This window comes from Perognathus longimembris, chromosome 23 (assembly GCF_023159225.1).
Source record: "Perognathus longimembris pacificus isolate PPM17 chromosome 23, ASM2315922v1, whole genome shotgun sequence".
In the NCBI taxonomy this organism is placed as follows: domain Eukaryota; kingdom Metazoa; phylum Chordata; class Mammalia; order Rodentia; family Heteromyidae; genus Perognathus; species Perognathus longimembris.
Window position 1 is genome coordinate 25,060,379 of NC_063183.1, and position 16,622 is coordinate 25,077,000.

A 16,622-nucleotide genomic window follows, 5' to 3' on the forward strand; every position below is an offset into this window, starting at 1 on the left:
GTGTGTGTGTGTGTGTGTGTATGTGTGTGTGTGTTAAAAATCATGTAGATTATTTGGTGCTCTGCTCTATGCCTGGGACATCTTACTTCTTCTCTGGGATTGTCTTTCTAGCTCAGCTATTCCTTTCTATGGTCTCACCTTAGATCATATCCTGACCAACAAAAGCATTCCCTTCAAAAATCTGGTCTTGAGGCATCTTGCTTGTTGATAACTGACTATTGGAACATAAACTGTTTTACATTTCTTTATTTGTTGTATCCATGGAAAATGGTTAATTTTTTTTACACAATTGAGTTTTTTTACACAATTGAGATCCTACTCAATTTTTTCTATAGGATCCCCTTTGCAACCACTTCCACCTCACCTTAGCTGAGTCAATATATCATGACTGTAATCCCAATCTCTCACCTAATTGGCTTCTCTTTGTCATACACATCTTGCAAAGAGTTAAAGGGAGCAACTCCCAGTCCCTATCTGCTCTGTGATTGGACTCCAGTGCCCCCATCCACATTACCATGCTGTCTGGTCTGATCTGGAAGGATGACCACAGAACTCTAAGGATGGCCTTGACAGAGGTATCTACATCTCACTGAACATCTTTGCCTCCTACAATCCAAGGTCCTTAGTTCACACGAATGTCCTTCTCTGTCCTCAAATATCCAAGAACCTCTTCTTTCCTAAGCTGGTCACTGAGGGTCCATATCTCCCACTACTTCTTTCACCAGTCTGCCTTCTCCTGTAACCCTACCTTTTGCTCTGTTCTTGCCCTTCTGAGTGAAATATTCATACTGTGATCTAAGGTTAACCAGTGCACTTATAAATGAGATCCTACTCAATTTCTCCTAGATGAGGATTTTGCTGCTGGAACTGCATGCTTTGTCTTCTACATTACTCATTTTTCTCTGTGTACTGAATTACTCCCATCATCATAAAAGTGAATGATATTTTCCCCCATTATTTTAAATGTGCTTTTAATACTGAAATGAAGACCAGGGAGATTATGGAATTAATACACACATGCAAATCAAATTGTAGACTAATGAAATGTTTTTCCCTGGATAACCTTTAAGCTAAAAGAAACCACAAATACCAAGAGATTATACAACCTAATAAGCCTTTACAACAAAAACAATACATCTTAAATTGTAAATGCCAAGAGAAACATGCATTTAGCATGTGTTTGTATAGTAAAATGCATACTTTATCAATAAGTCAAATAAACTAAAAGTTAAAAACTGTATTCAATTAATTAAAGATCAATATTTAGGGGCAAAGGCATATATTGGAAGAAAAAGCACAGGGAGAAATAAAATTAGTCAACAAGCATGAGACAAATGTCAAATTTGTGTTATGGCAGAAATCCAAAGTCTAAACAAACAGGCTCGGCTTTTTAACCATCCCAATAACTAACTTAAAATGAGCACCATATTCTATTCTGTCACTGGTGTGCTGAGAAAAGAACGCCCATATATTGCTGGTGGCAACACATGCCATTGAAAACATTGGGAAATAATTTGGCAATGAATTTGGAAAGAAATACAGCATGAATCTTCTTTGAGTCAGTAATTCTACTCTGGATAATTTGCCCAAAGATATAAACAAAATGAAGAGGAAAGCAGACTACAAGAACATTTTCACTATAGCACTATTCATAATACTTTAAAGAATACTAACAACTTGATTATCCCCCAAATAGAAATCACAATGTTGAAGTTGATGGCTTTGGTGGAATATTATGTAACTATTTAAATGACTCTGAGACTGTATGTCAAAATGCCAAATGTTTCTAATGTGAAACTAAGACAGAAAATTGTATAGGTAAATATTGCACTAGAAAATATGGTGGTAGGATTATTTTATTTTTTTTCTATATGACAATCAAACAATTCAAATAAATCAAATCAATTCACACTAATCACTTTAGGAATCAGGTTTCATGTTCCTTCAAGAAGATGATTTTCCCCCTAATCTACATATTTTAATTCAGACGTTGGATTCCTTAGTTTAATGAATTGTGGCCAAGACAACCAAGTACTCCTTCAAGATGGGTAATATACCTGCACACCAGTGGCACTTTCATGAAGAATTAGCTATTTATTTGAATGATATTAAGCTTAAAACCATTTTTTTCATGAAGCCTTATGACGTGTTCTGTATTTACAACAATTTTATGTAGTATAGGAATACAGGGATGTGTAAGATGTGTAGATGGATCTCATAGAAGAGAGAGGAGATTTGGGTGGGCTGGCGGCTGAGAGGATTCCATGGGAAACATGTTATCTTGAGCTAGTGCAAGTAGGCGGATATGAGAGGAGGAGGAGAGGAAGGAGAAGACAGCTGAAGTTTGGAAGTAACAGAGCTCTGACTCTGCCAGCCAGGAAGGAGGGAAAGGGGTAGATGGGGTCTGATCTGAAGATTCGACAGGGTTACTAGTGCCAGAGTGGGGCCCTGAAGGCCTACAGGGAAAGGGAGTGGGAGAAGCACTTTGAAACCACGTTCTCCATGTGCTGGCAGGAATCTGGAAACATTTCCTCAACATCAGCTCTCTGAAAAAAACTAACCAAACCTTACAGATATCCAGATCATGAGCAGTTCAAGAATTTGAGAGATAGAACCTAAAATATCAAACTGGACAATGTATGTCCTTACTGGACAGGTACATACACTAAAGTAGATTCTATTTATCACTTAGAGATGGAAAGATTTGAGCAGTATGAACTTAGAACCTTAGAAAGAGGACCTCTTCATAGTGGCTACATGCAACAATTTCCAAATAAATCTAGGTGGGTTTTTTTTTTTTTTAATTGTGCCAGCCTTGGGGCTTGGACTCTGGGCACTGTCCCTGGCTTCTTGTTGCTCAGGGCTAGCACTCTACCACCTGAGCCACAGCGCTACTTCTGTCTCTCTTTTTTTTTTTTTCTTTTTATGTGGTGCTGAGGAATCAAACCCAGGGCTTCATGCATGCAAGGCAAGCACCTTACCGCTAAGCCACATTCCCAGCCCTAAATCTAGGTTTTTTAAAAAATATGCCTGTGAACAATTTGGTCCAGAAGTAAGGAAATTCAATGTTTGAATCTCAGCTGTCTTGTAGACATGTTTTTTTTTCCTCCCAGAAGGAAAGCAAACAGATGGCATTTTTATCTCGTGATCCACTTCCAGCTATATTTTCAAAGATAATTCAGGGGCATGAGACATACAAGCAATCAATTGAGTTTTCAAGGACTTAGTCATGAGCTTTTTGTGACTCAGACTTTCTGTGGGGCCAGAACTATGAGTTGGGTCATTTGAAATTTAAAAATACCTGGAGTTAAGGGGCATTGGAGGCTTAGGGTAGTAATATGACTATTCATGTTTTGGTTTTATTTTTTTTTCTCCTAGGAAGGTCTATAGGCATTTCTTCAAATACTTTGTAAAAGGGCTAATCATATGATTATTAAAAAATTGGTTTACCACAATTTTTTCCTTATGAATGTACCTATCTCTGACGATTGCAGAAATGTATGAGTTTTAGATAGCTGAAAAAATGTAACATGAGAGTGATAAGATTACTTTCAGCATATACAGAAAACACAGTGGTATCTTAAGCAGCCTAAGTTTCTTACTTGACAAGCATTTCAAATTTGAATCTATATAATAACCCTATGAAATATAAGCATATCACCCACATTCTTATTTGCTATGGAATAGATCTGTACTAAAGATCTGTCTCTAGACTAGAGAAAGGGAAAGGTTGTGATGTGAGCAGTCAACTCAATAATTGATAAGATTCTGACTTTATGAAACAACACCAAATGTTTTGAGAATTACAAGTTTTAGAAATTTTGGAGCATCTGTCGAGCCAGTTTTTTTTTCCCCCTTTGCAGCATATAATAGAAGCGACAACAATATTTAGATGCTACTGAATATGTATGTCAAGCTTGCCGGCTGGGAAGTGCTTCGTGACTAAAATATCATGAGCATAACCAAATAGCTAAAGTTGGACATGCATTTCCTCTTTTGGAACATTCTGGGGACTTGCCAACATGGCTAACAGTCGAGGCTAAATGCTAACCAGGAAGAGTAATTGTTCAAGGGGAAGCTAGTTTTACAGTAAGGAAAAATGGGTTTGTTACTGGATAGGTTTAAATTGGTGAATACACATGCACATAAAACAATCTCATTATAGGCAGCCAAAAGAGGAATGCAAATTCTAAATTTCACAAGGTACAGGACTTAAAGAATCACTGTCGAGTACTTAAAATTGGTAGTTAGAAAGTATTTTGGTATGCGTTAAATGCGTTAATGTTTTTTGCATTAAAATAGAACTTACAGTCCCTTCCAACTAGCAAACTTCTACTTGTTCTTGAGATCTCAGTTCATAGTTACTTTCTGAGAGAATGTGTTTTCATCCTTATTTTAAAAATTTTATTACTAATTAGTGGTACAAAGAGGTTACAATGCCATAAGTCAGCTTATGAGTACAATGCTTCCTAATCAATGACACTCCTTCCATCATTCTCTCCCATGTCCCGCTTCCATACCCACCTCCAAATTACATAAATCAGTGTTTACATGGTATACATTGAATGACTGCATTTGCTTACCCTTCTTCTTTCATTGTTCTCCCCCTCCCCCACGCAATGTATTTTAGCTTTCTGGTATTTATTTTGTTAAACCTTGGATTCCTCACCTAATCATACCATCCTTTAGTTTGTTGGTGTGCATATGTTACAATACATGTTTCTATTTTTCAATAGACTGCTGAAACACCCCCTCTCATCTAGTCTCCTAGCACCATATTGCCATTTTTACAGCAAGTATCATGGTGACTTTTACCTAAATCAGTGTGAATATTGGACTCATACTTGTCTCCTGGTCAAACTATAAGCTATGTAAGAACAGAGCTGTGTGTGCGTGTGTGTGGGGCTATTATTTGTTTTAATTCTAAGTACTTAGCACAATACCTACAGAGTGGATACTTGCATATTATCTTATTTAATGGACAAATAAGTGAGTAACTTTTTCTGTGGTTGTTTGTGTATGCAAATGCAAACTACAGATCAACTCACATCTTAAGAATACATTTTGTGAAGCTCAGGGACAGTGCCCAGGTCCTGAGTTTAAGTCCCAGGCACCAGTGGCTCGCAATTGTCATCCTAGCTAGTCAGGAGGCTGCGAACTAAGGAGTGTGATTTGAAGCCAGCCGAGGCAGGAAAATTCTTAAGCCTCTTGTCTCCAGTTAACCATCAAAAAGCTAAAACGAGCTGTGGCTCAAGTGGTAGAACCACTAGTCTTGAGTGACAAAGCTGAAAGGACAGTGCTGGAACTTGAGTTCAAGCCCCAGTGCTGGTACCAATATACATACATATATACATACTATATATGTATATGCACACATATACATATATTTATATATTCATTCTCTGGTCTTGACAAGTTCCTAGGGAAAAATAATGTTAAAGTACATTAAGATCTTAGAAATATTTGTGTCTTCTGCTATGAAAGAGATTTGGGAAGACTAGCAGGCTTGGGAATTTAATCCCCAAATCCACTTATTGTACCAATGCTTTCTTTTCCTCCAGCTTTCATTATGAAAAAAGAAATCAAATCTTACAAAAAAAAAGAATGCATTTTGTGGTAGAATTTTTTAAACTTACATCTTGCATGAAATGGCTGATACTTGGTAGAATTAAACCTATAGAGAACATCCGTTTCTGAATTCTCTAAAGTGGTTTCTGTTTCATAGATACTGCTTCATTTTATACAGAACTACTTTCTCACTTATGTCTCCTGGTCAAACTATGAGCGATGTAACAGACTGTAAGGCCTGTTACTGTGTTTAAAAGATATAGTTGCCATAACTACAGGATATCCTGAACTCTAGAAAATGCCACTAAACCAAAGAACATAATTCATAGTAGATGACATCAGCAGCCTTCAAAATGTCTGCCTCAGCTGCATTGCCATCAACTCTTATGACATAGATTGCAACACAGATCTTAGTAAGAAATCTGTTTTGTAGAACACATATATACACACATACACACCATCATGCACTAAAAAGATATAATACTGCATTTGAAACACTGTATTAGAGTCTAAATATTCAGCCAATACAAAAGAAGTTGAGAATTCTGACAAAAACAGATGAAACATGTTGGAACTTCAGGCAGAAAAAAAATCTTGTGATTAAAGAAGTAAAATTGGCAAAAGAGTAGTGCTTCTCTAATGGAAGGGACCAGTAGTCAAGAATATCTAAGACTTAATTTTTTCAATTATTCCAGGAAATTTGATTGTGTCAAAATTCTGCACAGGATTGGTTTTATGTGTTGTTTTTCTTGAGTATGTTATTTAACAAAACCAACTATTAACCCCCAATCCAGTACTCTGATAGCAATTTTTCTCCCTGAGTAGTGACTTAATAAATTAACTTCTCTCTCAAGGGCAACAGGAGCCATTCAATGTTAATGACACTCCTTTGGATATTATCTTCTGTCCAGGTTTTTCTGAGGAGAATCTGTAACATGGTTACAATATCTGAAAGTTCCCATGGGAAGACTTATATCACTAAGTAGGCAAGATCTATTCCAATTCACATAACAATGATTCCCACAGTTGCACTAGCTATTTGAATACGGTTACCAAATGGCAGAACCTCTCGGTGGAATAGACAAATGAAAGACCTCCAATACCCCGTAGGCTCATCTTACTTCTTGAAATTCCTGAGCTAGGAGTTAGGGTAGTGATTAAAATCATGGATTCCCTCTTCCATGTAGCAGAGAGAAAATGTGATTTAAATACTCATGCAAATGGTTTTATTCAGTTGGTGCACATTGAAACGACTCTTCTAAAAGCAACAGCAGAGGAAATATAGTTTGACAAGTTACTTAACCTCTGTATATCTTAAATGCTAGTAAAAAAGCTTAATACTGATTTACTTCATAAAACACTGGGAAACTTAATAGCTTCGTGAATAGCAGCACTTAGTACATTTTCAAAAAAAGTTTAAACTCAGATGAAACATAGTATTCAATATTTAAAGCAGACAAAGATTCATAATAACAGAAATTTTTAATATTTATTTACACTTTAGCATAACTCATCTAAAATGTTTGGTAAGTGAGACCAGCTTGGTTTGGTTTAAAGCATTAACAAAGATGCTTAAAACAAAAAATAAGGTGAAAAATGAAAGACTAAATATAATCATACTTTATTACTCCAAGTTCAGTGGAATAATACTTGATAAATCATGACTTCAAATGAGAAGAACCTGGAATCCTAGCTTCTCAAGAAGCTGACATCTGAGGATCACATTTCAAAGCTAGCCTGGGTAGAAAAGTCTGTAAAATACTTAATTTAACAAGCAAAAAGCCGAAGGTGGTAGCAGAGCACCAGCCTTGAGCATAAATGTAGAATACTGTCCAGGCCCTAAATTAAAGCCTTGTCCTGGTATGAAGGAGGAGGAGGAGAAGGATAGAGAGAGAGGAGAGAGAGAGGAGAGAGAGGAGAGAGGAGAGGAGAAAGAGAGGAGAGAGGAGAGAGGAGAAAGAGAGGAGAGAGGAGAGAGGAGAGAGAGGAGAGAGCAGAGAGAGAGAAGGGGAGAAAGAAATAGGGAGCCAGAGTTTATTTTTCCTTGTTTTAAAAATATAAATATTGAATTTAAGACCTCTACTTCTCAAATATGGCAATCATATATTAGAGTTTGGCTAAATATTTGCTACAGTATAATGTGTGAGTTTTTCTTCTTTTTTTCTTGGTTGTAGAGCTTGAACTCAGGGCCTAGGTGCTATCCCTGAGCCTCTTTGTGCTCAAGGCTAGCAATCTACCACTTGAACTATGGTGACACTCAGGTTTTGAGTGGTTAATTGGAGGTAAGAGTCTCATGGGGGAATTTTCTGCTAGGGATTGGCTACAAATCATGATCCTTAGATCTCAGTTTCCTGAGTAGCTAGAATTATAGGTGTGAGCCACTAGCACTTGGAAGTTTTTTTTTTTTTTAAGCCACTGAACTTCATTTCAGAGCACATAAGGCAAACATTCAATAAGTAGATTCACCTATACTGCAGGTAACATTCATGGTCTAAGACGTTAGCTTAGCCCAGTTTTTGGCTGTTCAATTGTTTTTCAGTTGGACCTAGAGAAAGTAGGTTGAGTGCATTGATTCTGCACTTATTCTGATGTTTATCAAATGAATATGGGGTACTACTTGGGTCAAAACATTTTAATTACCTTCTACCAAACTAGACAACAAGGTGCACTGGTAGCTAGGTAAAGGTTACCATGAGTAATGGCACTTCTGGCTGTCTAGTTTTCTTTGCTGTTGTTTTCGAGTCAAATACTCTAATTGGCGTTTTTCTAGATTAATCACACGTAGGGTTTATCCTCTCCGTCTACTCTAGAATTAGAAAGCATATAGTTTCAACTTAATTACAAGAGGCTGGTGAGGCAGGAGGGAGGAAAAAAACTGCCAGGGAATAAAACGGAAATGTGTGTTTAAAGGCCCTTGCTTTCTAGTTGAGGTCCTTTGAGTTAACATCGATATTTTTCCTTCAAGGTGAATATCAAAGTGGAGGAACTGTTAAGTAGGTAATCATAAAGGGTTGCAGACATGTTAGGTAGACAGGGATAACACAGTGGGGGGTAGCACATGGCCCAACATGGAGCTTTTTATTCCCACAGTGCCTTGGGCTTCGGCTCAAATGCTTCTTTTTCCCATAATGCCCTGGGTGCCCATATCAAGTACTGCAAAGAGCTAACATGACTCATGCACAAGCCATCAAGCAATCTAAGCCCAAGGGAGGAGATATGGGGGGATTTCTTTGGATTCCTCTATGGAGCCTCTCCTTTGGGAGCCTCTTCCTACTTTCCTTGGTCTGCTTTCTTTTCAGTCTCAAATGAGCTTCCTCTGTCTCCTTCACGCATTTAGCTGCCTTTTAATTTTTTAATGGGTAAGGGAAAAATGAACCCCACCTTTCCAGGGCAGTAGAAGGAAGCAAGAATCTCTGGAATTTCTGGGAAAAAAAACCATTAAGGATGGGGAAAGCAGAGGGTCATAAGCTTTAATTCTAGTTTCCATTTCATTGACTTGCTGGCTTATTCCTGTTGTAGGAAGTAGAGCTGACTCCATCTTGACTAGGGAAACATGGTAGGAAATGTTGAGAGCAGTAGAGCTAACTCCATCTTGATTAGGGAAACATGGTAACAACCATTCAAATGAAGTTACATATTAGGTCGATCTGACCCCAAAATTCTGCTTCTGTAAATGGCTTGCTTAACTTGTTTGTTGGTTGCTTTAACCTCTGAATCAAGCCCCTACATCGGTGCTATGCTTTTATCTTGATAAACCCCAGTTCGAGGACTTTTTGGGGGTCACAGTGTCAACTCCTAAGTCTATGCTGTGTCCCTGGCAAGTCAGTTCACTTTTTGCTTCCCCAAGAAATCTATCTTTTTGCTTGAGACTGTCTCTGAGTGGTGGTCTCTTGGAGGGACATGGAATTGCTTCCCTTGAACCCCGTAACAATTCCCACATGGCTACTTGTAGTTCACCTGTGTTCACAGGCATTTTTTCCTTCTGTCTTTGCCATTTCTATCCTTCCCAGGTCTTAATTGTTAATATTTTTCCTTATTTATCTATTTATTTGCCAGTCCTGGGGCTTGAATTCAAGGTGTGGGCACTGTCCCAGAGCCTCTTTGTGCTCAAGGCTAGAACTCTACCATTTGAGCCACAGCCCCACTTTTGGCTTTTTTTCTGAGTAATTTATTGGAGATGAGAGTCTCATGGACGTTTCTCTGCCCTGGCTGGCTTCAAACCAGTATCCTTAGGTCTCAGTCTCCTGAGTAGCTAGCATTACAGGTGTGAGCCACCGGTAGTGCCTGTTTTCCATCCTTATTTTGATTTCAGGTCTTTTGGGAGCCACAATAACCCAGATATCCCAAACACGTAAGTGTGGAAATGAAGATGGAGATGAAGGAGAGAGTAAGTAGAGTGCAGAAGAACAAATCAGGGCAAGCAAAGGAAGGTGGACCTGAAACTCATTTATCTCCCCATGTTCTCATCAGATCTACCCTCCTGGATCCCTATTTTCCCACTAAATGACACAGGGGATTTAATGGAATGCTATTCGATTTTTGGATTGTGGAGCTTGACAGCTAAATTTGATTAGCCAGCCTGTGAAATCTGTTTGACAGTTAAAATTGACTCTATCTCATAAAAGGAGAGTTTCACCATATGCTCCAGGTGGTACACCTGCTAATGTAAAATAGATTGCTTGACATTAGAAAGCCTTTGGCTAAGGATTAAATTGCTTACCTATGAAAGGTGCTCCGGATGCTGAAGCCCTACTGTGCCATTACTCAATTATCAACAGGGATCATTAACTCATAAACAATGCATTTGGGCATAGAATTAACTGGAAAACGTATAGAAACTTCCATTTAGATTAGAGGCAGTGAGAAATCCTTGGTTCTAATCTGAATGAAAGTCACTCTGAATTACATAATTTACCCAGACACATATACCCATATAGACAGTTTTAGCCCACTTTAGATTCTTATTCAACCATCATTTACTAAGCAATGATCACATATACTAGTTCAGAATTAAGGACTGAAACATGGTCACTAGAGTCAGATCCCCTGAAGAACTCATAATTTCATCATCTCACTGTTAAGACCATAATCCTACTAAAAAGCAATACAACATGTTATATAAAGCATGATGAAGAGTTGAGTAATGGAATACATCATTGTGCAAAATTTTACTTAAATCTCCAATTAAATCCACTTTGATAAAGTCTGGAAAAGTTAATTATCTGTATAATACTTGACTTAGGCAGAAGTATGATACAAAGGACCTATAGTGAGCCAGGGGCCAGAGGGCTCACTTCTGTAATCCTAGCTGTTCAGGAGGCTGAGATCTGAGGACCATGGTTCAAAGCCAGCCTGGGCAGGAAAGTCCATGAGACTCTTTAATTAGCCACAGAAAAAGCTGAAGTGCTGCTATGGTTCAAGTGGTAGAGTGTTAGCCATAAGCACAAATGCTCAGGGACAGCACCCAGCCCTGAGTTCAAGCTCCAGGACCCACAAAGAAACATCAACAATAACAACAACAACAACAATCGATGAAGTGGTTGCAAATGCACTGAGTTTTCTTCTATTAAAAATCTTAAGGCCCTAAAGAAAGGTATGAGGGGAAATGTATCTGATTAGTTGAGATTTGACTCAAAAGCAAAACCAAAAAAGTAGTGATGACTTGTAGTATGTATTTCTATATAGTATTTTATGTTTATAATAAGAGATGAAACAAAACAAAGTTATCCATCTATCTATAAATCAATTCATCAATCAATCATCTTTTTTTCCCCTTACTTACCAGCCCTGGGGCTTGAAATGAGGGTCTGGGTGCTATTCCTGAGCTTTTGTGCTCAAAGCTGGCGCTTTGCCCAACTTGACTTTCAGCCTGTTTTCTGGTGGTTAATTGGAGATTAAGAGTATCATGGACTTTCCTGTCTGAGTAAGCTCTGAACCACAGTCCTCAGATCTCAGCCTCCAGACTAGCAAGTATAGGTGTGAGCCTCTGACTCCCAGCTGCAAGTTTTATATTATTTTATAAGAGATATTTACTTCTTCAATTATGACTAGTTGGCCGTGTCTTCCACTTCATGTTTCTCTCATTGACTTTCATGCTACCCTTAGCCTTAGTACTTCTTGACTTAGTCTATTCTTTTCCTACTTTCATTTATTAGGAAAATATTTCTCTTTTCATTATGTAAAATTCTTTGAAAATCATTGCATATAAATTTGTATCTTTAACTTCTTTCATTTTTTTCTTTCTCCTTTTGTTCTTACATGGTGAACATACCTATGTACCAGTTGTTCCTTTTTAACTCTAATTTTAAGAGCCTCATTCCTTTTTCTCTTTACTGAGGCAAGACTTTTTGCCATTGGTTTGAAAATGTGGAAACTGAGAGTTGATACAGTTAATGAATGACCAAAAATCATGGCTAATAAGTGAGTAAAAGAGTTGCAGAGCCTGAGTGAAATGTTGGCTTAAATCAAAGAAACACAACAAATTTGAATTTATTTATCAGGACTAAACAAAGCAAATATGATCTAGCAACTTCTATCTTCACAGCGATCAAATGAATGACAGTTTATTAAATGTTTAAAAAGATGAATGCCCAATATAAAAACAAAATAAGTTGGCTCATATAGATGAAGCCAAGTTTGGAAAAGTGGTTGTGTTTTTGCTTTTTTAAAACTTATTCTCTTTGTCATAGTGGATGAGTTCATGAGGTAAAGCAGAAAGCTGTATCCTAAAGTTACCCGTGCAAAAATTGTAGCCAGCTCTGCTCTGTTGACCCAACTGCATCAGAGTCTGCTCAGAAGTCAGGCTCAGATGCTTTTAATGACAAGACGAATTATGCAGCCCAAATTATATAATAACAGCACAGAGTCTTTCTAGGTCAGTAGCTTGAAGCACTACTCCACACTCAATTAATTTTAACAACGTTTTATAAGGCAAATAGGCACAGTAGGAGCATTACTACCAATGTGCAAAAGAGTGCCAGAGGAATGTTTCTCAGTATATGCCTTCCAATTGCTGAGATACTCTTAATCCTTATTTTTTTTCCTCTAATGATCATAGTTAATACTAATTTTTTTTTTTAAAGATACGTTTCTGGAAATCAACTATTCACTGAAATGGCAAAAGGAAAACAGAAAAGAGAGTGAGTAGATTCTCCGGTGTTTGTAAACTTTCTGCTAGGAGGTAAAACCTTAAATGATTCCTGTAGAACATTTGGGACACTGACATTTCTTTCTCCACTTGTGTGATTGTTGGGGACAGCTGTGCCTTTAAGAGGCCACAGCTGGCTTTAGCCCGTCCCCTCTCCTTCCGCCTTTAACAGGAAGAGAAGCGCCTGCCCCTGGAAGCGAGCACTTGTCTAGAGGAAGTCCCATGACATCACTTGAGGGGCAGCCCTTGTGGCCAACCAGTGGCCCCTCTCCTGTGCCCACCTTTGGGAGTATATCTGTTGGCTCCTCATTTGAATAAACCAGAACGCCCCAGAGGCTTTCTCCGGGAATCCCACGCACCCGTGTCTTCCTTGGGCTGGCAGGCATGGGGTCTCCCCAACCACACACGATGGGAGGCTACCTTGGGTCCCCGCTTCTGCGACTAATCCCTATTGGCCAGGGGGATGTGAGAGAGCAAGGAAGGATCCCACACCGAAGAGGCAGACAAGCCCAGGACCCCCTCCCACGTAGATGGGGTGGGTAGAGCAAAGCCCAGCATGTGATAACTTTAGTATATTAATATGATGTATACTGTATAATATATACTACATATTATGAAATATATGAAACTATATAATAAACAGCATATACTGTTATGTAAACCAAATATCACATAATTATACTATATATTCTATAATATAATGTATAACATTTTCTATAATATAGAACATTATTAATATAGTATTTTGGAGTTTACAAAGTATGCTAATGTAAAATTTGATTCTCTTACCCACCTGGAAACTATTCTCATCATTTTGGAGGCTAGAAAACTGATGTTTGGAGATGTTATGCATTAACTGCAAAACACTATACTGATCGTAAGTGATTAAGCATTTTGTACCGTGTTTCTTAGATGCTCAAATCTTGTTTTTATTGCCTCAGAGTTTGCAGTGTCACCCACGATCAGGTGAAGCATGTTTAAGTATTCTGATCTTATCTTCAAGGTTCTTTGTATAAGGTTGTAGGATTTACAATTTGAATCAAATAAAAAAAAAGGCAGAAGGAGTTTATATAAGGTTTGGGGATTACAAGGATAACAAATATAATCCTGGAGCAAAAAAAGGGCTTCTCATATCAACTATGACTCCCTGAAAAATGTGGGCAAGAACAATTATTGTATTATATAATTCAAACAGGTGTATTATATGTTAAATAAATTATATTCTCAATAAATCTATTTTTAAAAGCCAAGTAAGTTGAAACAGTTTATTTAGAAGCAGGATAAGAAAAAACACAAAATATTAATTAACCCCTTCATCTTTATCTACTTTTCGTTAATACCATATCAACATTTTTGTTAATGATATTAGAGTTTGAACTCAGGTCCCTGAACTTTCTAGGCAAATGCTCTATCACTGACTCCCAGGCCTTTTGTGAATATCAGCATTTTGAGTTAGTGTTTGCAATGAGTACATAATTATGTAACCAATACACATCTAGTCAAAGTTTGATGTTTTGATGGTTGCATTTTCATTGTTTCAACCATTTAAAAATTCTCAGCTTTATATTTCTTCACATACACATTATACGTAATTGTTTAAAATCACCACTTATTTTAACTGAAGATAATAGAAAACAAAATACTGAGGTAGCTTCTGTGTAGGCAAAGAGGACACTGGCCAGACAAATGTGGGCTGGCAGTCAATGCTTTCTCACCGTGGTCCCCGTTGAAGTCACACCAGGGATGTGGTTGTGAGCCACTCGCTCTGTCACTCAGACCTTTGGCCCAATGTGCACCTTTCACTTTAAAGGTGAGGACAATGAAATGCAAGAATTAGATATCAGGGTAAGATGGCAGATTACCTGTTTTTTGTTTTGTTTTGTTTTTCCATGTGATTCGATGAATGACTAGAGTCAGGGTAACAAAAAGCATACTCCCAGGATAGAAAGACAGGGAACACCTTGAGAATTATGAAAGATGAGGTAAGACAGTTCAGAACAGGAGACACAGGCAGACTGTGCAAAGGGAAGTAGGAAGCAGGCCACAGCTCCAACATGAGCTCCCTAGGGCTCAATAGAGAGTTGCTGAAAAAGTGCGAAGCATTTTTTTTTTTTTTGATTAGGCTATGAGTTCAAGCAGAAGAGCCTGGCTTATAGTCATATCTCTGGCTCAAGACATAGCAGAGGGTGATTAAAGATTGTTTAAAGAATTATTTATTTCTGTTCTTCTCATGGTTAGAGCTAGACTTTCTGAGTGGAATTTCTGGTGGAAGAGCCTTGGTGTAAGCTTTGGACATATCTTAACTTCCTCTCCATGGATATTATTTCTAGGTCCGGGATTTCCTCTCCTTGTATTCTGCCTTGGTAAAGTAAACTTCCATAAAGATTCCCTACACCTGCATCAGTCTACAAGTGAAATGGACCTGACCAAGGTGTGTGTGTGTGTGTGTGTGTGTGTGTGTGTGTGTGTGTATGTGTATGTGTGTGTGTATACCTGTGACTAAGGCCTCCTAATTAAAACACATAGGAACTCTGGGACTTAAGTACTTAAAGAGCTTATCTGCTACCATTTGGAAATACATTTTAGGACAAAGCTAACCACAATAATCCATGTTTTAATGTGTCCATTACTTACATTTAAAGCCAACAATATAAAATCAAAATAGAAGTAAAGCATTTTTCTAAGAAGAAAGGATATGTCCACTTACCTTCTAAAGCATATTTCATATCTAGAGCAAAAAGGGTCCACATAATTTCAGCACTTATTTTCCCCATGTTTAGTTCTTGAGGAAACCTAAAAACAAACATAAATTATTAGTGTATCGAAAAGCGGAATATGGCTGAGAAAAATATTTCACTCTCCACTTCACACACACTGCACACCCACACCCCATAATCGTTATTATGTAACACCTATATTATTTTATTTATAAGTTTGGTTTATAGATTTTCATAAAACAGGAAGAATGCTATGTGTAAGAATGTGGTCCTGAAAACAGCCAAGGGTAGTGGCAAAATAGATTTCATTGTACCAATGACAAAGTAATGGTGACCAGGAATCCTCATGGGTGTCTTCTGATGATGCTGAGCCTATTTTAGTTTTGCCAATACTCCATTTTCCTATATCTCAATGTTTAGGGTAGGTCAGATGAACCAAAATAGTAGATAGCACATAACAAAGAAATCCCACCACACATGCACCAATACAGAATTCATATTTATTGTGCGCATTACGGGATATCAAGTACTACCTCAATATGAAATCAATTTTTTTTAAAAAAGGTAAGTGTACATGCTAGCACTACTGTAGCCACAAAAAGTGGCTTTCATCAATCCCTTACTGATAGCCATCCAGCCGTTTGCTTAATAATTTCAACCAATATTTTAGAACTTGAATGTTTAAGCTTTATATTTACCAATAGTTTACATTCAGAAATCTTACAGTCAAAAATTAAAAGTAAATATAGTTGAATTCATTTCCAGCATTAAATTTTATTTCCTCTTCAGTCTGAATATCCTATCCTGATCCAAGCTGCTGACCATCTAACTCCAAAATTCATTTTGTCCATTCTCATTCCACAACACTTAGCTTGTCCATCCAGTCACCCAGATGACTTATGATTTCTTGATATGTCTGATGTTCCATATATTTGATCATTTTCCCCTTCCTCTTTTCTCTCTTCTTCAGTTTCAGTGTAATCATACCTACTTTTCTCCCATCAAAATACCTCTCTCTAAAATCTGATGCCATCCAGGTATAGGAGACAGAGAGGAAAGAGAGAGAGAAAGAGAGAAAAGTAGCGAGAGAGGAAGGAGAAGAGAGGAGATGAGAGAGAAAAGGAGAGAGGGAAAGAATTAGCAGTGATTAAATAGATGTGAAGTATAAGGACAAAGAGGAATGTAAGATT

The 16,622-nt window shown here is 37.7% G+C and overlaps 1 protein-coding gene across 1 annotated transcript in view; it reads right to left on the bottom strand.

Moving 5' to 3' along the window:
* The window catches only part of Unc13c (unc-13 homolog C), a 280,832-nt gene that overhangs the window by 86,741 nt on the left and 177,469 nt on the right, over window positions 1-16,622 (bottom strand). The window contains exon 17 of the mRNA XM_048332735.1: window positions 15,423-15,508. Coding sequence (XP_048188692.1) covers window positions 15,423-15,508 — 86 coding nt within the window. The remainder of the gene's footprint in view (window positions 1-15,422; window positions 15,509-16,622) is intronic.